General features: G+C 40.8%; 1 protein-coding gene across 2 annotated transcripts in view; it reads left to right on the top strand.

Annotated features, from left to right (window-relative positions):
* The window catches only part of GAN (gigaxonin), a 79,684-nt gene extending 56,555 nt beyond the window's left edge, over positions 1-23,129 (top strand). For both annotated transcript variants that reach the window (XM_004449490.4, XM_071209047.1), the window contains exons 10-11: positions 9,234-9,343; positions 9,420-23,129. In XM_004449490.4, the coding sequence (XP_004449547.1) occupies positions 9,234-9,343; positions 9,420-9,601 (292 nt within the window). In that variant the 3' untranslated portion in view covers positions 9,602-23,129. The remainder of the gene's footprint in view (positions 1-9,233; positions 9,344-9,419) is intronic.
* The last annotated feature ends 520 nt before the right edge of the window (positions 23,130-23,649 follow it).

Genomic DNA, 23,649 nt, shown 5'->3' with positions numbered 1-23,649 from the left:
AGGGAAAGAAAGATACCTGCCAATGTATATGTACACATACACATATTCATAACAAAATTAAGAAATACAAGAATTACGTCCTTTCTGTAACTGGTCACATGGTTGTAGCTGGAATTTATGACCACCTTCATCCACTATTCATCCCATATTCTCTTTACCCTCAGCAAGCATCTCAGCTGGTTGTGGTTCTTTGCCTGGTGGGATGACCCAAATCTTCATTCCAGAAGAGTGTGACCCATTAGCAGCCTTGTCTGGATTAGGTTGGTGCAGGTTTCCATTGACTGTAATTATAGGGCATGGTAATACTGAGAGACAGCATAAGGGATCTCATGTTTTGGCAGGCAAACTCCTCTTTACCTCTACTGTATGGTAACAATCCGGTTTCCCCTTGGTAATCAGAATCAGTCACCCCAGCCAGTACTGTAACGCCCTTCTTTGCCTGTTGATTCAGAGGTGTGTGAGGAGCCCAAAGTGGCCAGGTGGCAGTCTTAACTTCCAGTTCAGTGGAATCATTGTTTTGTCTCCTGGTGGAAGCACCTTCCTTTGGAATGAAGACCTCTAGGCTAGCAGAGCCTAAGTTTGCAGGGACGGAAAGCACACATTTTGCTAGTGGGTAATATATGTGGTGCCACCCCCATTTCCACCTTCATTTATCTTCTAGCAAAATTTCAGTGTCTTGTCCCTGCAACTGTATGCTTTGCTGGTCTTGAGGTCTTTTTGAAAACAAAACAAAAAAACCTTATTTTGAAGTAATTTCACGCTTACAGGACAGTTGCAAAATTAATATAAAACCAATACAGAGAACTCCAATATACACCCTACCCAGATATACCAACTTTAAAAATTTTGCCACATTTGTTTTATCTGTCTGTCTATCCATCCATACATACATACATAAATCCTCTTTCTGTTTCTGAACATTTGAGAGCAGGTTGCACACATCATACTCCTTGAACACATTAACATTTCCTTGTACATTTCCTCAAAACAAGGACATTCATTTATATAACCATCTTAAGTGCAGTTTCAAGTTCAAGAAATTTAATACTGATAAGATGCTTACATGCTGTATTCCAGTTTTTTATATGTCCCAATAATGACTTTTGAGCCTTTTCTCCTCCATTATTTTTTTTTAAAGATTTATTTAATTTATTTTTCCCCCTTCCCACCACCCGCCCTGGTTGTCTGTTCTATGTGTCCATTTGCTGCGTGTTCTTCTTTTTGTCTGCTTCTGTTGTCAGTGGCACAGGAATCTGTGTTTCTTTTTGTTGCGTCATCTTGCTGTGTTAGCTCTCCGTGTGGTGCGGCGCCATTCCTGGGCAGGCTGTACTTTCTTTTGCACTGGGCGGCTCTCCTTACGGGGCGCACTCCTTGCACGCATCAGCACTGCATGTGGGCCAGCCCCACACAGATCAAGGAGGCCCGAGGTTTGAACTGCGGACCTCCCATGTGGTAGACGGATGCCCTAACCACTGGGCCAAGTCTGCTTCCTTCTCCTCCATTATTAAATCGCCTCCTAGGATCACGTATTATATTTAATTGTCATTGTCTCTTTGGTGGTTTTTCCTTCCCTTCCCATCCCTTTTTTTTTTTTTTCAATTTTTTTATTGTACAAACTGTCATTTTCTCTTCAGTCTCTCTTTTCTCAAATTGTGAAAACATGCATACAACATAAACTTCCCCATATCAACCACTCCCAAGCATGCAATTCAGTGTGATTAACTAAATTAACAATGAAGATACAACTAGAAAAGGACCTTGAATTAAAGGTTAAACACGGATCAGCAGAATATCCCTGTCTACATATAATAACATGACTTCAAAATGCTGTTTGACCTAATGTAAGGGGGAAATGGAAAGGAGAAATGAGAATATAAGGCTATGAGTCTCTTAAAAAGAGTCTGGAGGTTGTCAGAAGGAATGCCCTTATGCACAAATGAGCAGAGTCTGAGAGACAGATAAAGTAGATACAACCCCAGGTGTTGGTTCTTTTGAGGAATAAAGAGACCCACGGGTTCTATGGTCATGGCAGATGGGGTTCACTGCCATGGCAGATGGCCCTTCTCTGGAGCTGCTGTTTCTGCGTGATGGAATTGAACTCAGAGGGGATCTCTTTTCACAAGACTTGCATGCTACTTTAATGGAATTGTAATTGGTGCTGGGGTTTTAGATATATTTAGGGGATTTGAATCTCTGGACTGATAATATGACACCCAGGCCCAGAGCCTCAACAGACTTCAACTCCTACACTTTGATTTATTGGACTTACCCCACTCAGCTAACATCGAGTTGAAGAAGGTCAACCACCACACCATGGAGCCTAGAGTGTCTACAACTGAAAGCAGGAGGAGTGCATCCAGTATCCATGTGGAATCTAAGCCCCCACTTGACATAGTTGTGCAATGGATACAACCAATCCAATGGCCACAGAGAAAATGTGGAATGGGTGTGGGAAGGGTAGCCATGGTGGCTGCTGGGTTTGGGGAATGGGAGGAAGAGATGAGATGTGGAGGCATTTTCGGGACGAGGAGATGTCCTGGGTGGTGCTTCACGGACAATTACGGGACATTGTAGATCCCCCCAGGGCCCACTGGATGGAACATGGGAGAGTGTGGGCTACGATGTGGACCATTGACTATGGGTGCAGTGATGCTCAGAGATGTACTTACCAGGTGCAAGGGATGTGTCACGATGATGGGAGAGAGTGTTGCTGTGGGGGGAGTGGGAGGTGGGGTCGGTGGGGTTGAATGGGACCTCATATTTTTTTAATGTAATTTTTAAAAATAAATAAATTTTTTTAAAAAAACAATGTTGTGCTACCATCACCACCATCTAGCACCAGAACTTTTCTGTCATCCCAAATAAAAACCCTGTACCCATTGTGTATTAATTCCCCATTCCTGGGAAGCGGATGTGGCTCAAGTGCCTACCACATGGAAGGCCCATGGTTCAGTTCCCAGTGCCTCCTAAAGAAAACAGCGAGCTGGCATGCCAGCTGGGCACAGCAAGCTGACACACCAAGATAATGCAACAAGAGACACAAGGAGAAAAGAAAAAAGCAATGAGAGACCCAACAAAGCCAGGAGCAGAGGTTCCTGATACCTCCTAAAGAGGATGAGCAGGATGGTGAGCCGGTGCAACGGGTAGGCACAGTGAGTTGACACAACAAGATAACAAGACACCAGAAGAAAAACATAACAAGAGACACACAAAACAGGGACCAGATGTGGCTTATGCAATTAGGCTCCTTCCTCCCACATTGGTAGGTCCTGAGTTCGGTTCCCAGTGCCTTCTAAAGAAACAAAGAAGACAGACATAGCAAGTGCAAACAACAAGGGGGTGAGGAAAGATAAATAAAATCTTTTAAAAAAATTCTCCTTGCCCCTGCCCTTGATAACCTGTAGTCTATTTTCTGTCTTTGAATTTGCATATTCTAGTTATTTCATGTACATGAAATCATACAATATCTGTCCTCTTGTGTCTGATTATTTCATTCACCATGATATCTGACATCTTCAAGGTTCATGTTGTCACATGTATCGGCACTTCATTCCTTTTTACAGATGAATAATATTCCATTGTATATATATACCATGGTTTGATGATCCATTCATCTGATGATAGACATCCACCCTTTGGCTAGAAAATCTTAGCCAAAAAAATCTTTGGTCTAGAGATCTTAGCAGAATTAAATCAGATAGATCATCTAGCCTTATAGTTCTGAAACCCAGGAACTTTGAATTATTGATGTAGTTAGGACCAGATTTGGTAGATCATCTATATAAGCCAGTTTCTTCAGCATTGTATAATTATTCTAGGGATCGATCATATTAAATTTTCAATTCTACAAAATTATTCTGCAATGCCATTGGATTCTAATGTGCTTTTTCAGTAGATAATCACTCATACAAGTTAATTTAGGAGAGCCATGAACTATAGTTAATGGATTTGCTTACAAGAGTTGTGTATATCTTTCCAGTGCGGTTGATCCTGGATGTTCTGGTTCAGCTAGAAGCAAAATGTAGTGATACTCATCAGCTTTTTTTTTATTCAGAATCTGGGAAGAACTTAGATGCCAAGGTTTCATTTTTAGCCCTGAAGAAATATAATGCAAATAAACCTGTATTGTGGTTTGGCATTTTTCAAACTTTCTTTCAAAGGCCTATTCAGGTCACCATTTTTTCTTTTCAGTGAAAGCTTGTAGGTTTTTCCCTTTCCTTTTCATTAGAGGCATTTGGGAAGCAGGGCCAAAATCTTTGTATTCCCAGCTCCAGCAAACTGCCTGATACCAATCAACATTCAAATGTCAGACAGATAAAATGTTAGATAAATATATTAGAAGTATGGCAGCTTAGCTTAGTTTCTGAGTTTGTATATGATCTTGAACAAATCATTTTGTTTCCATATTTCTTGGACTTCAAAATATGGAAGCTACGTACTTTATGAGAGTCTGGAAAAGTGTTCATTGAAATGATGTTTGTGGTGTTTTTGGTGAAATAATTTTATGTTTGTATTTAACATCAAAATGCTCTGGGCTTAAGCCACTGGCTTTCTGGGTGCTTCGTGGGCTAGAGTTAGTTATGGGATCAATACCAGTGTACCGGAAGCGGACTTGGCCCAGTGGTTAGGGCGTCCGCCTACCACATGGGAGGTCCCCGGTTCAAACCCCGGGCCTCCTTGACCCATGTGGAGCTGGCCCACGTGCAGCGCTGATGCGCGCAAGGAGTGCCCTGCCTTGCAGGGGTGTCCCCCGCGTGGGGGAGCCCCACACGCAAGGAGTGTGCCCCGTAAGGAGAGCTGCCCATTGCGAAAGAAAGTGCAGCCTTCCCAGGAATGGCGCCGTGCACAGAGAGAGCTGACACAGCAAGATGACACAACAAAAAGAAACAGATTCCCATGCTGCTGACAACAGCAGAAGTGGACAAAGAAGAACATGCAGCAAATAGACACAAAGAACAGACAACTGGGACGGGGGGAGGGGAGAGAAATAAAAAACAAAAAAACAAACAAACAAAAAATACCAGTGTACCCATGTGTGCCAGCAGTGAGTGTAGGCTTGCCTGTGGGTAGTTCTTCAGGCTGTTTAGCTACGTCCCAAGGTCTCCCTGGTCTGCTGGGCCCTTCTGTGCCTATTAGCTATTTGGAGGATTGTTTGCTCTTATTACCCTGAGAGAACATTATTGCCTAGAAGGGCCTAGAGTTACTTTAAACCAAAACAAAAAATCTTTTATTTTTAAATAATTTGATTTGTGGAAGAGTTGCAACAATAGAATTCTCATTGCCATTCACCCAGCTCCTCGTAATGTTAACATCTTACATATTTTAGTACAGTTACTAAAACCAGGACATTTGCATTGGTGAACATTATTTACCCAATTTTATTAACTAAACTGCTGACTTTATTCAAATTTCACCAATTTTTCCATCTCTGTCTTTTTTCTGTTCCAGGATCCAGTCCAGGACCCCACTTTGCATTTAGTTGTTGAATTTCCTAAGTTTCCTTTAATCTATGACAGTGCCTCAGTCATTCTTTGTCTTTCATGACCTTGAAACTCTTGGAGAATACTGGTCAGTTTTCTTGTAGAATGTCTCTTAACTTACGCGTGCCTACTGATTTCTCACGATTGGCCTGTGACTACACCTTGAGGTTGTGCCCTGCGCTGCCTCGTTTCAGGGTGAACTTGCTGGGGTGTGTCTTATCCCTGGTGGTGATAACCCTGATCGTTGGGTTATGGTGTTATCTGTTGGGCTTCTCCACAAAAAGTTGCTGATTTTCCTTTTGCAATTAATAAGTATCTTTGAGAGGAGATAATATGCAATGATTTTGTATTTCCCTCATTTCCTCTACATTTATTAATTGGAATTCTTCTGTAAAGAAGAGCTGTCTCTTTGCTGTTTTTTTTTTTAACTTATTCAATTATTTATGTTAGGTATAGACTCATGGATATTTATTTTATTTCATAAATAAAAATAATGGACTTAGTAGAGTCATTAATTTTAATTTTTTGCTCAAATTGTTCCCACTTCGCCATTGGGAACGACTTTGTTTTGACCCCTGTGTCTTCTGGACATGGCCGCATCCTTTCTTGAGTACTTGCTCTCTGGCACCACAAATGCTCCAAGGTATCTTGTATTTTCCCTGCTGCAGCCCTGGATCAATTGTTTTTTTCATGGAACCTTGGACCTTTTTATCAGTTATTAAGTTGATTTTAAGAGAGATGTCAAGGCAAGTTAGTAGGGAAGAAAGTCTTCTTAACATTGGTGCTCGGACAACTAGCTATCTGTATAGTGAAAAAAAAATGAACTATCATATGCACAGAAATTAATTTGAAATATATCATCAACTTAAATGTAAAAGTTAAAACCATAAAATTTCCAGAAGAGAGCATAGGAAGAAAATCTTTGCAACCTCGGGTTAGGCAAAGATTTCTTAGAAGGACACACAAAAACATGAGCTAGAAAAGAAAAAAAAAGGATAATTTGGAATTCATCAAAATTCAAACCTTATGCTCTTCATAAGACTCCATTAAGAAAATGAAAAGGCATTCTACATTCTGGGAAAACATATTCATAATACATATGTTATGACAAAAGACTTGTACCCACAAAATATGAACAATTTTACAATTCAACAATAAGACAAAAAGACAACTTAAAAAATAGTCTTTAAACAGATATTTCAGATATACAGAATGACCAGTAAGTAGTCACTGGGGAAATGCATACCCCCAGAATGGCTGAAATAAAAAAGACTGAAAATATGAAGAGTTGGCAGTAACACCATGCAATCAGAACTCTCATATGTTGCTAATTAGAATGCAAAATGGCACAATACTTTGGAAAACAGTGGGCTGTTTCTTATCTAAACAACACATACACTTGCCATATAACCCAGCAATCCCATTTCAAGAAAAATGAAAATATAAGGCCATAAAAAGGCTTGGATTCTAATGTTTATGACAGCTTTATTCATAATAGCCAAAAACTGGTAGATATCCAGATAAACATCAACAGGTAAATAAATATACAAAATCTGGTTTATCACTATAACAGAATACAAGCAGCAACACGGATGAATCTCAGAAACACTGCTGAGCAAAAGACACAATTGAAAAGTATGTTCTCATTTGTGATTCAATATATATGACATCCTAGAACAGGCTAAAGTAGTTTGTAGTGATGGGAAGCAAATAAAGTCGCCTGGAAGTGGAGTGTGGGGGTCGGGATTGACTGCAGAGGGGCAGGAGGGAACTTTTGGGCATGATGACATGTTCTTGTTGTTGGTTATAGTGCTACATACATTGGCCAAAACACATTGGATGGTATATGCAGAATGGGTGCTTAGCACCTCGTATGAATTATTTAGGTATTGCAGGGAGTGTGGGGTGATGGGAAAGTTTTGGTAATGGGTGGTGTTGATGGTAGCACAACATTGTGAATATAGTGACCACCACCAAATTATATATTTGAATGTGGTGAAAAGGGAAATTTTAGGTTGTGTAGATGTTGCTGGAATAAAAAAAATTTAAAACCATAGAACCATACAACACAGTGAACCCTAATGTAAAGTATGGACTGTAGTTAAAAGTTAAAATTATATTAATACTGTTTCATCAATTGTAACAAAGGTACCACACTAATGCAAAGTGTTAATAATATGGAAAACCATGTGTGTGAGTTGGGGATAAAGTTAAAGGTCTGTCTCAGACCTAGTTTTGAACCTTAGCTGTGGACCTGCTCTGGACAACTCCTCATCCTTCCTGGGTTCATAATACTAATCGCTGCCTCATCAGGACTTAGGAGCAGTGAAGCCCTAAGACCAGTGTTAGGCCTCATAATTGTGCTCTGTGTGTGTGTGCACGCGTGCGTGCACTTTCTAGTGGAACAGCCTATTTTCATTATTATCCTGGTTGACCTCTGCAGATTTGACATTGTTAACAACTTAATTCTCAGAAACTCACCTTTGGGCTTCTATAATCTCACTTCTCCTGGTCCTGGTACTTTTAGTTTTCCTTCTCTGTCTCTTTTGCCCATATAATAAATTACAAGGGCAAAAAGGAAAGAATAGAACAATGTGTATGGTATGTTAAATGTTTGCTTAAAAAGTAGGGGGAATTAAAAACTAGTACCTGCTGGCATATACATAAAGAAACTGGAAGAATATACAGGAAATGAATAACAATTGTTGCCTGTTTGGGGGAAGGCAGGTATTGAGCAGATGGGGATGAGATGGGAGAGAGACTTTGCTCTCTAACTTTTTGGATTTTTATACTTTTGAACCATGTAATGTATTAACTCTTTGACAGCTTTAAAAAGAAGCCTTGGTTTTCCCCGGGGTCCTCCTTGTTCAGCATGGCTCCTTGTTGCCAACCATTCTGTTGACTTTAGGTATCTCTAGGTTGAGATTACCAAATTTGTTTCTCTGGCTTCCTTTTGCCTTGACCTGTAAACTTGTCTCGTCACCTGCCAATAAGACCCTACCTGGTTGTCCCATGGGCAACTTAAATTTTTAGGCTATCGTAGATGGAGTGGTTTTCTTTCCCTTTATTCCCTCCTCTGCCTTTTCTTTTGTCTGCCTCCACAATGGTGTCTCCATCCAGTCCGTGTTTCGAGCTAGAAACCTTGTCGTCCTTGACTCCTCCCTCTGTCTCAGCCCCCAAATCCAGGGAAAAATAGTCCTTTTCTTCTCCGTTGGAAAGCTCTCTGCCTTTGGCCCATCTTTCCCGTCCGTGTTGCTTCTGCCTTGGTCTTCAGTTCTCACCTCATCCAGACTCTTGAATCCCGTTAGCTGGTCTTTGCTGGCGTTGCCTTGCTCCAGCACAACCACGGTGGGACTGCCCAGAGGATCCTCCTCAGAATTGTTTCCACTTACGGCTGACCTCCTGTGGCTCCTCGTTTCCTTCAGCTCTTTGGCTTGTCCCTTCGCAGCAAGGCCGAGCCTCTTTCCTGCCACTCTTGTGGCTTCAGCCCCTGCACCTCAGACACATTGGGAACTTCTCCCAAATTTGTCTTGCTGCCTGTGAGCACCTGTCATTGTATGGAGCCTTTTATTAGTAATTTTCTGTCATTCTTCCCCTTCCCCCCAGCATCTTGTCTGTTTCAAGGAAGTGCCATCAGTGGCTGGCACAGTGCCTAGTACTTGTTTGTGGCTCATTAAGTTTCGCTGTCTCAATCTTCCTAGATGGCATGGCCATTGTTTTGATTTCCTTAATTTTATCTTTTTTTGTTTTCAGGTGGATCTATCTTAATGACCAGAATTTATGCATCCCTGCCAGTTCCTCTTTCGTCTATGGAGCTGTACCTATAGGAGCTAGTATATACGTTATTGGAGATCTTGATACAGGTAAGAATATTATGGTGACCTTGCTGGAACTGTTTCCCAGCATATTGTCTCACCTTTGCTTATTTTCATGTTTTAGGTACCAATTATGACTATGTGCGTGAGTTTAAAAGAAGCACAGGAACCTGGCACCACACTAAACCACTTCTTCCATCCGACCTCCGCCGCACTGGTTGTGCAGCCTTACGTATTGCAAATTGCAAGCTCTTCCGCCTGCAGCTTCAGCAAGGCTTATTCCGTATCCGTGTTCATTCACCTTGAAGAGGAAGCAGAGCAGAATCAGAGATCCTGGCCCATGTGCGCCACAACGTAGCTTTCCATAACGGAGTTCAGAGTAGCAGCTGAAACTTACTGTGCTGTGCTTTGGATGGTAACTTCTTTGGTGGTTTTATAATGCTTAAAAAAGCTTGAGTCTCAGCTTTTGTTTGTGAGAACATTTAACTATTGGAGAAATACCTGGGAGGAATCAGTTCCTCTGGTTAGATGTGTCTGCAGACAAGTGGAAGCTAGTAAATGTCAAAAGGAGAAGGGAAGTGGGAATTGGTACAGTGTAAAACAGCAAAGTTAAAATACTAAGGTGTGGCTGTGAAGGGACCTCCTATCTGACTGCTGTGGTCATGTACCTGACTTTGGTACAAAAACAAAAAAAATTCATATATGCAAATCAACATAACCAGACATACCAAGATAGCTTTTCTACTGCTCTTGGAAGGAAATATTATGCCTCCCTCTGCCCAACAAATTAAGGTTTGTGCCTAAAGCATTAGATTGGACTATGTGCCAGTTAGTCTCCATTTATTACCAGTGCTCTGTCCTAAGAATCTTTTTTTAATCATATTATGATGGATTGAAACTAAGATAACAAAATTTCTCTTTTATAATATTGTCTTAGGAATCTAAAGATTCGATGAATGAGTCAGGTTGCAGTCCTCATGTGAATTTAAAGGGAGCTGCTAATTTCTGTTAATTTAGATTAAGATATGTCACTCCGTAATTTCTGAGGAAGGACGTTTGGGGTTGTGAAGGATCTCATGCAGTGCCATTCTTCCTTTTCAATTAATCAAAATCATTTTGTAAGTAGGAAGACATTAGTGAGTAGGAAATTTTATAAAAGAAAGCTCTGAGTCAGACAAATAATAAAGGTTTGCCATGACTTAAAAAAAAAAAAAAAGGTCCAGACAAAATATATGGGGATCAAAACCTTTTAAATAATCTGTCTGAAAGCACACAAAGTCTTGTTTATTACTTGTCTTAGAATGCAAATCTCTGTTAAGTATCTAGCCTTTATAGTAGAATATTCCCAGTGTTTCCTGGTAAGAGTTTTAGACCAATTATGTTACAAGTAAAGTTTGGCTGGTAGAATAAACTACCTCACTTAATTTCATTTTGTTCTTAGTAGAGGAAATGAATCTTGCCCTTCTTCCCTCCTTTTCCTGTTTCTCGCTCCCGCTTCAGCCCACTCTACTCCACTTCCCGTTGGTGGGGAAAGCCTTTTGGTAGTGGAGCTACTCTGGTACGATACCGCTGTTTTTCATTCAAATTATACCACCTCAGTGTGAAATCAGGGACTTCAAAGTGCTTGATTGTGTCATAATTTGAACTTTATGCAATATCAAATTTCTAATCAATTTAATATACAATACTTCACTTTTTAATTGTTTCTACAGCTTTTCTTTCTCTTAGAATATAGTGACACAAGGCAGCATTTTGTCTTAATGATTTATTAATAAATGTATGTGTGTATCCTTTGGTTGTAAATTGAAGAACAGGAATTTCTTCTAGAAATTTCCTGTATGAAATATTTATATGCTGTTACATGCATATAAAACATTGCTTTTGTTTTTCCCATCCACCAACTGTTAGAAGTCAATACAATTCTACAAAAGTTGTTTTGAAAGAGGCCGTGCCCACAGGGTCCAGAAGGTGCTCCGTGTGGGCACCTAACTCTCCACTCTGGCCCAAAGATGCTTGGAAAGAGAGCTGTGAGGGTTTCACATTCGCATACCAGAGGCCAGGTTTGCTGTACGTTCAGGTACTACAGTCAGAGTTGATGTGTATAGCAAAGCCAGGTGTTTTCCCTTCTATTAGGTGTCAGTCAGCTGTTTTCTGCACATTCTCCCAATGAGACTTTATCTTTTAATTATAGCAAGCCTCTTGGCCACTGCAAAGAAAGAATAATTTCTTTTTACAATTAGCTGTTCGTTTTAGAAGAAACAAATTGTTCAAAAAGTGAGTTTTCCTTGGTGAAATACCCTGTACATTCATTCAGAAGCTGCATTTGAGGTACATTTAAAGTAATAACAGATAATCTATTAAAACCATGATAGTCAGCAATTCTCTTTTTTAATTTCTGAAGTTTAAAATTCTTCCCAGTCTACATCAGCCCCCTTAAAGGAGTCAATTCATTGTGTTGGAGTGAATGGGTTCCTATTGCAATATTATCAGTGCCTGTGTAATTTGGTAAAATCGTTTTATAAAAATAGTTTTGTTTTTTTTTAACTCAGTTCATTGACACTGTAGCTGCAGAAATTAGATAATGTTTTTATAAAATAAATTTGCCACACAATATGGGATGCAATAACCAGTAAAAGCTGCTAAGTGCCAAACTGTTATCTTACTATATATTTATATATAAATATAAAAATATTGTGTTGAAGTATAGGGGTGTATTTAATTTTATTATGTTCCCAAATCATGACTTTTTTTGTAAATTATTTCAGTAACGTGAAATAAATTTTAACTCATTTCATGCAGGTTTGTGTTTTAACATTCCACTTATGCCTTGAAACATGGTTTCTAGATACATTTTTTAATTTTTTTTCTTTGTAAGGCACTTTCACCAGGTGTATGTTGCAATTGACAGCTGATGATAGGTTTTAAAATTTTAACTATAAATATCTTTGGGGGAGTGCAATTTATATTTTCATTATTTCATCAACAGAAGGAAAGTTGTCTCAGGTTATAGTGAGTGAATATTTAAAGGATCTCTTCTAGACCACAGTGTAAAGTAGGTTTGTTTGTTTGTTTCTTTGTTTAATACATCCAAATGTAGATTTTTCAAAGATTTAGGTGTTTAATTTAAAATGAAGTTATGTTTTGTTTTGGATAGTGTTTCTATCCTGGATACAAATGAGTCAGTGAGTGTGTGTATGTGTGTGTATGTGTGTGTGCTTAGTGGATCTGTATATATGTTTACTTTTTGAATTGTCATTCCAAACTACATATATTACTTTTTTTGGTACATCAGATAAACTGAGCCTGCTGACCTTCAGTTTATACTACTGTATTAAACTCATTTTGAGTATAAATATTGAAATGTGTGTAGTTTGTAATAAGTTTTACTTGGTGTTTTGCACTTCTCTTCTTTAGTGGGATTAAAAACAGTGTTGACCAACTAGTAGTTGGTATGCTATAAAGATTTGACCTAAGAAATGCTCCAGTTCAATGTTTAGCTTAATTTATTGCTCTGAAGAGTTGAAAACTCACAGTAAGCTTTTTTCAAACTATGCAGCACCCAAAAAAGGATATTTGAGGGTGTGTCGGACAGTATATTGTATGTATTAAACTGTTACATTGCACTCCCACTTTAATGATCTTTTCCTCACTGGTGGTTTGGAAGTGTCATGTTTATAATTTATAAATTGGGGGTTGGGCAGTTGCCCAGATAATCCATAGGTAGTAAATTCCTTATATCAAGACATGGCAATGATAGGACTCTTCTTGCTGTGGCACCTAAGTTACCCATGGGTAGTAAGTTAGGTGTTTAAAGATACAGATAAACTACTTTGGTTCATTCAGGTTCCACTGGGTACATTCTTACTCAGTGTCCTGAACCAGGGATCCCAAGGCATTTTCCAAGGAGTGCCGAAAACACTACAATACTGCCTTCCAGAACGGTGGCTCTCTTGATAAAAGAGGCGTCTTCAGTGGTCAAACAGTGACATCTGATTAGCTGGGGTAGGAATGGGCGGACTTTTCACTGTATGGACTTAAAAGGTGCTGGAAGCCCCTTAAAAAGCACCCATGGAAGGGACAGGTGAGGCAGCTCTTCATCTGTCGCTTCCCCTTGAGGAAGATGAGTGGGGGAAGAGTGGCAAGAGATGTGACTGGTCGGCGCAGTCATGCCTGCCCTAGGTTAATCAACAAGAGTTTATCAGCACCCAGGACGGGGCAGGGAATCGTGTGTGGCTTCCTGGGAATGTAACCCCGAGGAGGGACTCCCTGCCCCTGGGCGGTAAACTCCTTGTGTGCCCAGGCTCTATTTTAGTCATCTACTAAGCTTGGCACCCGGCTTGTAGTAGGTAGCCTGTAAATATTTGATGACTGAATGTAGTGTATTTGTGATGTTAAAAAGTGCTCTTTGGGAGTGACTCGTTTTATGGAATTTTAAAGGAGAAAACTTTGTCCGTAGCTGGGCTGGCTTCCAAGCATGGGAAGTGGTATTGAATCCTGTAAGTGCCTGACCCATGATGCACAGCCACGTGGTCGCCGTGTGCTCTGTAAGGGCTTTGAGAACTCGGCACACCTAATGGTGGTGATCGCGTTTAAGGCTGCTTGTTTTCCTCAAGTGGGGCTCAAAATCTTATCCAGAAGGTGAATGCTTTGCTCCTCCCATCTCTGGGAGGGGTGCAGATACAATCCCCTTTATATAGCGGTTTTTGAGGCCCAGGCAAATCATTTAACTTCTCACTTTAGATTCAAGTTCAAGCCAGGAGCAGAATTCATGTCTCTGGATTATCAATTCACTCTTCAGCTCACCAGACCCTCACTTGATTTTTTTAGGCGTACAAGTATTTTCCTATTAATCACAAAATCGTCATTTGTAGTGCAGAGTAAGCCACCAAAATAATCTTTGCAAGTTGTACCAATAAAAACTGAAAGACCATTGGTTTTCTTTCTCAGTTCGCTATAGGAAATTTAAGAATTTCCTAAGGTCATAAGAATTGAAGTAAGCATTTGTGTTTGAAAGAGAAGCTGTTTTTACTTTTAAGAAGTTGAAGTTTCCTCTATAGCACATACAACCAATGAGGGAAAAGAAATTTTCTTGGAAAGTTGAGGAAAACATTTTGCTGGTTTTAATAGTAATCCTTGAAGTATTCTTTTTTTAAAAAATTATCCTTTTTTTTAAAGATACATAGATAACACAAAATGTTACATTAAAAAATATAAGAGAAAAAATATATATATATATAAGAGCTTCCCATATACCCCACTCCCCCCACCCCCCACTCCTCTCACATCAACAACTTCTTTCATTAGTGTGGTACATTCATTGCATTTGATGAGTACGTTTTGGAGCACTGCTACCCCGCATGGATTATAGTTTATGTTGTAGTTTACACTCTCTCCCAGTCCATTCAGTGGGTTATGACAGGATATAGAATGTCCTGCATCTGTCCCTGCAATATCAGCCTTTAAGTATTCTTTACAGCAGATTAAAAAATTATAGAAATTAATGGTAAGGATGTGAAGTGACTCCCTTGTCCAAACTTGAGAAGGCGTGGCCTCAGTCGAGTGTTTGCCCTGCCTGCTGGCTATGAAAGCTCAGTAGCATTAAACTATATATTTTTTTTTCATATTTTTGGCAAGCCACCTGATAAAACCTTTTAAAGTTTTGTATTTTTCAGAAGTAATTACATTACTACCTTATTTTTAAAATATCTGCACCTTTGTCTCATGAATTCAATCATGATTCCAAATTCTTTGGTCAAGTGTATACAGTTTAGGAAAGTTTGTTCTTTTTCACTTCTATCATTGGAGTTCTGTAAGTAATTAGACTATTAAATTCCTTCCCTTTAATATCTAATAAATAAAATTACATTGCATAATGTAATATTGTAGTGAGAAATCTGTTGCCTTCTTGTCTTTTTAATTTTTTAATTTTTGACCCTGTATTTTTGTTTATAGGCAGCTTTAAAAAAAAAATTAGAGCCATTGTAGACTTGCAGACAAATCATGCAGAAAATACAGATTTCCCATATACCACCCCCTACACTCAGTTTTCCCTGTTATTAACATTTTGCATTGGTGTGCTATCTTTGCTACAGTTGATGTTTGTCTTTTTTATATTGAGGTAAAAGCTACTCTTATTAACTTTCAGTACAACTGAAATTTGGACAAAATTATAATTTTTGTTATCGAGGTCCTCTTGGCTAACAAAATTGTGGAACTTTCTTTCCTACCTGTAATAACCAAGCCATGCCTTGTAAATTCTTAAATCACTGTGATTTGAGTTAGGGACAGGGTGAGGGGGTGGGGAAGAGTCTGAGAGAATGACAGCCACTGAGCCTGGGAGCCCCCCTGCACCCCTCCCAGACACCCATGAAAATAAATGACTATTTTAAATAATTCAGATCACAAGTAAATGATTGTGGTTTCATCTTTCTTTCTTGTTGGTGAGTTATTTTTATTTATTACTTTTAGCATTTCAGTTCAAAAATTAGGTTAAGTACCTTATTTTTGTTTTTCTTATTCATCTATTACAAATGTACCTTAGAACTTTGGGTTAAATTTTTTAAAGTTACACCAGTGAACGAGGCTTAAATATAACTATATGTAGCTTGCTTTATCATGTTTCCTGTTTAATGTAATGAGAATTACATGCATTTATTCCCTTGTTCTTTGTGTTTATAGGAAAAGCTCTGTTCTCACCTACCTCATTATGTAGTGTTGTGCTTGATCTCCTGCCAATTTAGAAGAATGCAACACATTCTGTCCTTTAACAAAAGCCTGGAAGCAAGCAGTAAGCGGCCTTGAGGAATACAATTCTCTGAGGCATTTTTTTCCATTTTACTACTTTTTTAAAAAATAGGCACTTTTAATCAGGAGGAACAATTATTCTCCTAGCGCTGCTGCTAAGTGATTACTTGAAACTCAACTTGAACTTTAAAGAGTATTTACAAGGCTGTGTTTTCATAACATAGAAAAGTAATATATTTAAATACAACTGCTGTGGAAAATAGAGGGTTTAATTTCCATCCTTGTTAGGATCAGACTGGGAAGCTTGCCTATCTGTAATTTGATCCAGTGTTTGGAATTTAGATATTTGGGGCTACTGATTTTTCTTTTTCTTGAGGTGCTATTATAGCAGTTTAAGGATCTTTTAAGTGTTTTTTTAAGAATTTATTTCCCAGTAGTCTTTAATTTTGGTGAAAGTACAGAGCCATTACTAAGTTCCTCCTCTCTGTTAGTTCCTGGGGGAGCTCTTAAAGTGTCCCCTAAGCATGGGCTTGGCCCTGCCACAGAGGCCTGCTCTGGACCTGAGGGCACGGGATCTGATCGGCCCGGGCAGCCTCCTCCTGGCCGGGCTGCTGCAGGTTGGCACTGCTGGCTCTGCCGGCAGCTCCGCGCCTCTGCTCAGGAGGTGAGGAGGCTGCGAGCCTTGGTTCTGGGAGAGGCTCTTCCCTTCCAGGCACCAGTTTACAGTTTTACACCTGTCATACAAGGAATAGCGCAAGGGCCAGGTTAACTCTAAACCAACTGCTTTCTCATGCGTTGGTAAGATGTAATTTTTATGCTTGTGCTTTTTAGAGAAAAGGGCTTGTTCCTGCGCGGGGTGGCAGCTTCCCCTCAAGTGGCAGTCCATTAGCACCATGTTTATCTAGCAGCAGGACACGAGACATTTCCTGTAAGTAGTTTCCAGGAGAACCAAGGCCTACCTAAGCCTTTAAAACTCCAACTCTCTTATTTTTATTATTCTGAGGACAATTTCTGTACATATTGCAAATCCTTCCCTGAGGGCGCCCCGTGGAGAAGAGCACGGGCTTCCACGTCGGCCCACCTGGGTTTGCAGCCTTACCACTTAGGGCTTGGAGGCCTGCAGAAGTGCTTCTTACCCGTAGAAATAAGATAACGGGAAGCTACCTCTTAGGGTTGTTGCGCAGGTTAACTAAAGACAAGAATGTGAGGGCTCGAGGAGTATCTTGCACACAAATGGTGGCTGCTGTTATAACAGCCCCTGCTCTGCACGCAGAGGCACCTCGAGGCCTGGTGGGTGGGGTCTGTCCCCTCACTGGATTCCATGATGGCTACGCTCGCTTAGGTTCTCTGCTCCTTCACTGTAAGTCCCAATATCCTTTTACTGAAAAACCCAAGGACTATTAGAATCTGGTCTGAAACTAGTAAGCCTAAAATTGAAATATAAGGGGTTCTCCCATGAGTATCAGGCTGTGTAAAATTGTATAGACTCAGAAGACCAATCTTAGTTGTTTCTGGGCCTTTTGCTTACTTCCTAGACTGTGTCTTTGTTCCCAGTCCCTTGTCATTAGCTACGTGAGGCTCTACCAGCACTTTAAGATACAACTCTAGTGTGAGGGTTAGCTGGTTGAGGGATTTTTCAAGAGCATCCCCATTTACAAATGCCCTTTGTATAGTAATTATAGCCATTCTCTTTCTTTACTTTTAACATGTAAGGGATCATTTATTTGTTTACAAGAAAGACCTGGCTGATACCCTGAAAATAATTAACTTGTTTTAAATTCTGAAAATTTTTCTGCCTAGAAAAACTCCTCAAGCACAAGTTTAGTAGTGGGGAGATATACATGAAATAATGTATGTGACTGGGGTATTTTCCTCTCTTGGTCTGAGGGGGAAATATTGTGATAGTTCTATAAAATTAGTAATTTGGGGGGGGGGGAACTACCTAGTTCAAAAAAGCTATTTAATCTAGACCGTGTAGGTTTAGATTTTGTTCAGATGATTTTGGACCCCAGCCCCACAGCTTTTGAGGAGGTTGACAGTTTGGTTAGTTTGTTGTGCATCTGAAGGAGGAAGGAAGAAAGCAGCCCAGTCAGCTCATCTGCTGGACGACCCCTGTGGCCCAGGACGTCCCTCTCGTCCTTACTTCCACCCAGTAGAGATGGGTGTCCTGCTCCTCCTTCTACAGGAAGGAACTGAGGCTGTGAGAGGCTCAGCTGCCTGCCCGACGTCCACAGCTCTCGGACTGTGTGTTCTGACTGCTGACCCTCTGTTTTGTCTGTGTTGTCTTTCGGGCTCATTAATCTAGCTGCCAGCCCTGGACGTAGGAAGAGAAAGGGCCGTAGAAGGCGCCAGTGCAGCCTTGGGAGTAGACAGCATGGTGAAACCTTCAGCCTCCACGTGTTCTCAAGGAAAGGTATGTTTATGTTGATGAAATGATTCACTTTCTAGACCTGTGCTGCCACTGCCCTTTACATCTCTAATACTTGAATGTAGGCTGTTTCGAGATAGCTAAAATCATTCCAAAATACATAGTTCGAATATTGAGCTTTGCACTATCCTGGCCAGGAGGGAGATGTGTCTGGAAAAAATAAGAATACTGAATTGTTATAAATAAGTCTGAGTTCATAGTTTGCCTAATTTAAGCTCTCTAATAATGCTTAACTTTACCAAAGTTGAATTTTTCTTTTTTTCAATAAAATATCAAAGGTGAAGTAATCTATATTGGTCATATAAACTGGACATTTTCTAAATCTCTGAGATTAGGAGACCTCAACTATGCTTTCTTAACTTGGATGTTATGTGAAACTTAAAAACAAGCAAACAAACAATTTGTGTTACAAGTGTGTGTGAAGAACTTTTCTACATTTCGACAAAGGCAGCTTACTTAAAGTGATACAAAAGTGAGCTACTTAAGCCTTCTATGATATCATTTCCTTCCCAGTTCTGATTATGGGACCAGTAGACTTAGCAGTATGTGACATACCCAGCTTATCTTAATGTGATATTTGATAAAGTAAGAAAGAGAATTTAGAAATAGGGTTGGGAAAAGATTGAGAAGTAAGACTTAGAGCTGGTTGCGTGGTCATTCAGCTTGACCGCTGGTTATGGGAATGGATCCCTGTTAGCTTGGAGTGAGGGTTTCTAACAGTGTGCTTTTTAATGTTTTTATCAGTAACTTCATGAAAATGTAGAAAACAGAAGTGGGGATTTACATTCAACTACAATGGCTAAATGTGAATTCTTACATCTAGGTTCAAAAAGGGTAGTTGCCACATGAAGTTGAAAAAAATGTGTGGGGCGGTCATCAATAATTTGAACATAGCCAGCTGTTTGAAGGAAAAAAATGAGCATATTTGTGGGGGGGCTGGGCTCTAGTTACATCACTTTCCTCCCTGTGCCCCAGTGGACGGGCGCTGGAGCTCTGTATTGAGCAGCTCGTTGCAGGTACCGCTGTTGGAGGGACCTCAGCAAGTTTGGAGGCCTTGGGCAGGGGGGGCTAGCCTGGTGGGACTCTTGACCTGTAGAGAGATTTTAAATTAATTTTAGGACCGTCAGATAGCTGCCTCATGATAAAACATGGGCCTTCCGTGGTACTCCCATCAAGACTTGTTCCTTTTTAGCCTTCCCTCTCTAAGCTGTTCTTCCCCCCCCCCCCCACCCATTACCACTTCATTCTGCCGACTGCTCCTTAAGGCGCACAGCCACAGCCATCCTTGCCGTTTGCACGTAGGTGTTTGATTTTCATGGAACTCTCAGAAATACCCTTATATCTAGAGATTTTCCTAAAACTGTAATGTCAGCTAGAATAGTGATTCTTGCATTACATATTTTTTAATCTCAGTGCATCTACAGATCTAAGAGAGTTCGGTAAAAATATCCCTTGACACAGGGCCTGGATGCCATGGCCTGGGACACTGTCGAGGGGCATCCTGCACGGGGGAGCTGGAGCGGCTCATCTCTTCCAGCCTTCCAGCTCAGGGTGTCAGTGGCCTTGCTGTGGATGGTTTTGCCATCTTTTGAGAAGGATTTCCAAAGGCTCTAATTCTCATGGGTTGATCGGGTCATCTTCTCCTCTGAGAGCTCACTGCAGTTTCACTCTGACTCTGGAGGTTGCAGGCAAATCTCAGTGGCTACCTGTGTGTCCCCCTGACACCCCTAACTAGGAAGGAGGAGCCCAGAAACCACGGACAGGCGCTCAGTGCTCAAGCTTACAGACTGGGCAGAAGGTCCAGGCCGCCACGAGCCCCCTTGTCTGGAGTTGCCAGTTTTTCTTACTCTGTCTTCTCCCGTTTCCTAAGTCATCTTCACTTATTAATAGCCTGTTGTTTGAGCCAGTGTCGGTTTTCTTGCCTGTGTCTTCTGGTTACCCAGGATCCTGCCAGTTGGGATCTTTTTGAGAAAATTGACCCCTCCCACAGCTGACAGTTCTTTCTGTGCCAGTTTGGGGAGACCTTTAGTCAAGATGGGGAGAGGTAATTTGAGTCATGTTCACATTTTGTCCCCTCTTCTTGGCGGTCACTTTCCCACCCTACCCTCTGGGCCTCCACCCCTCTCTACCCCTAGCCTGGCTTTCCCACTGCTTGAATTGTGTAACCAAAAGGAAAAAGAAGAGACTTCTGGTGGCCCAGACTTCGTTGTCCAGGCCTCGATCTGTAGACCTGTTTGTTGAGCAACGCGTTCTTCTGGGTGCCCCTAACGGGCGCCTTTGTGGCTGGCGTTCTGCATGGCCAGGGGCACTGGCTGCCGAGGAACCAGCCCCATCACCATGTCCTGGGTGCCTCCCACAGGCTAGACTAGAGCAGCCCACCTCCGACCCAGGTCAGTCCCACCTTCCGGGCCTGCCCAGGGGGCGCCAGGCCAGCAAACTACCTCAGCATCCATCCATGGCCCTGGGCAGACCCAGTGATCAAGGGAGATGCAGCAGGGCCCAGGGAGCCTCTGGAAACTGGTATAAACCCCCCTTTCCTGTGCGCTGTCTGCAGAACCACTTCAGGACATCTCCAGGTGGACTCTATTCTGTACCACTCTAGCTTCTATTAGCACAGATGAAAGGAAGGCCTTTGTTTCCTTTCCTCTATTTAGCTCTTAAAAACATACTGCAATCCACTTTGTGAATAAAATCAGAAATTTGAATTGCCTACTTACAATAATGACACCATCTTCTCATATTTTTTTCCGAAGGAATTTTTGTGCAGAAGAAACTCCAGAAAAGAAATGTATTATTATTAATCTAGCATATAATCATTGTGTTAGACTCTTAGGCTTTGTAAAAAGTCATGTAGAGTCTGGTAGATAGGACAAAGGGTAGAGTATCATCAGCTTAAGAAACCTTCAGTATATGTGGGTTTATAACATCTTCCTATCTGCATGAAAACAGATCAACCAAATCCCATGGGGTAGATACTTTTAAGTTGGAAAATCTATCAAGTGGCCTTCAGTTGAGAAAAGCACAGGCTATTTAGCAAAACTTGGTGAATTAAATAATCAGTGGCCTTTTTCTGCTGATGGGACTCTTCATTTTGAACTCAATAACAGCTTCCATTTGGTTCCCTACTCCTACCCCTTCGGTCCTCAGTGATGTAGTGACAGTTGTTTTGTTTTGTATCATACCATTTGTGAGTTGTGACATCCATAAAAAAAATCACTGTGGCCTCAGCAGACATTTTGAACAACCATAGCAACCAGTTCTGTGAGGTGCATCAAAGAATGAGGAGTGAGCAACAGATTTCACAGACACCCCTCTACCAGATGCACTCTCCTCACGGCAGAGGCTGCTGCACAAGCACCACGAGCAGGCCTGCTATACTGTGCGTTTACCCCTGAGTGTCACTGCTGCCGAGGACTTTGGTTTATCTGTCTGTGAATGAGATCCATCCATAATCCCTGATAAACATGTACAGTCATTTGTTTTCTATCACGGGTATCTGTCTCCTCTGAGGGAGAACTAACTGTCAAGGAAACCTCCTTAGCACAGCCTTGCCAATTCAGTCTGCCTCTCCCACAGTCAGGGCTGCTCGCTGCAGCAGGCTGTGGCACAGCAGAAGGGCCAGCGTCTCTGCCGTTGGTGGTCCCCGAGGTGCCTGGCCCTAAACAAACTGCCGTCACCCTGTCAGTTTCTAGCAGACTGTTGATTTGTCGTTTTAATGCACTCAATACCATCAGGACAGTATATTCTGAGACAAAAGCAAGTCATTCTATAGAACCCAAATCTTCACATAATTAACATATGTTCTGTCATGCTACATACAGAATATTAGTTTTTAAAATGTAATTCCTACAGCTTTTATTAACTAGTAAAATCCCCAAGTTGAGAATCCTAGTTAGATGGGTATTCATATGAAGTTATTTTGTGTGTGATTTAAGTATCCTAATCTTTAAAGAAATATACACTACTGAAAAACTGGGATTTGTAACAGAAAAAGGACAACAGAAGAAATTATATAGAAAGTTTGAAATATTTAAAGTCCCAGAAGGTTGCAACTTGTAAAATTGTACTCCCTGAATTCAGTGGGAGAGTAGAGAAATTGTGCTAACTTGATTCAGTTGAAACAGCATGTTTTACATCCTGGGGTCCAAGTGTATTGGTTTGTTTTGTGGAGTAATTTTCTATTCCTTTGCAACAATGAAATTTAGCAAAGTCAGAAATGAAATTTAGTCACCTTTCTTGCAAAAGTGCTTTATGGTTTATAAGTATTGCTGATGCAGAAAGGATTGTGTTGACTTTCTAAATTAAGTAGCACCTATTTGTTGACATGCTTTAAGTATATTGTGGGGTGACTAAAGGGCAGCCCCTTCATGAGCACGGAACCTGTGCTCTGGGAACATGTTGCAGTTGTGCTGTTCTCCTGTACCAAGGATCAGTGAAAGTGTTTTATCTTTTTTATGTAGTTTGTATTGACTGGATTTTATAACTGTAAGAAAACAGAAACAGAGTGTTGTATTTTGACCTGAAATTTGTGTATGGTAAAGTAATTGTTTTATGTATTGGAAGTTCATTTAAAATTTGAAATATTTTCTAGAAGGGTACCAAACAAAATGAACTGTCTTTATGCTGTCTCATTAACCTAATAAAACAGTTTAATGGGAAAGGCCTTCTGATGGTTTGTGATTTTTACACTGGTTCTTGCTAAATTATCATTGATACAGGGTGACCTGATTTATGAATGGAATAGTGTCATTTTTACTTGGCAGCTGTGTCACGACTTCAGCAGGCCGGGCAGCAGCACCCGGGTGCCTGGCTTGTGCTGGAAGGTCCGTTCCTTGACGGCCTCTCCAGTCGTTGCCTTAGTCTCTTCCAACCCTGCCAAGGTGAGCCTCCACACAGCCTCACTGCTTCAAATTGGTTTCAAACTTGCTTTTCTTGGAAGAGAGAACGTAGACATGGCGGGAATAGATGACCTTGATATCAAGGGTTTAGCAATAACTGGGGAAATTCCATCTGTGGAAAACAGAATTCCATCTCTGTCATTTCTTCTTGCTGCCATGCCCAGAACAGTCACCTCAAAGGCAGATCTCCACTGAAGGCATGGGGCAAAGAGCCTTGAAAATCTACCGTTAGTGTTAAGGTTCAGCAAGCTGCAAAGAAGCCTGCAGACTTACTCCTGAAATGA

The sequence above is a fragment of the Dasypus novemcinctus genome, chromosome 18, assembly GCF_030445035.2.
Source record: "Dasypus novemcinctus isolate mDasNov1 chromosome 18, mDasNov1.1.hap2, whole genome shotgun sequence".
In the NCBI taxonomy this organism is placed as follows: Eukaryota; Metazoa; Chordata; class Mammalia; order Cingulata; family Dasypodidae; genus Dasypus; species Dasypus novemcinctus.
The sequence above is the reverse complement of the archived record's forward strand: the minus strand, read 5'-3'. Positions and strand labels throughout refer to the sequence as shown.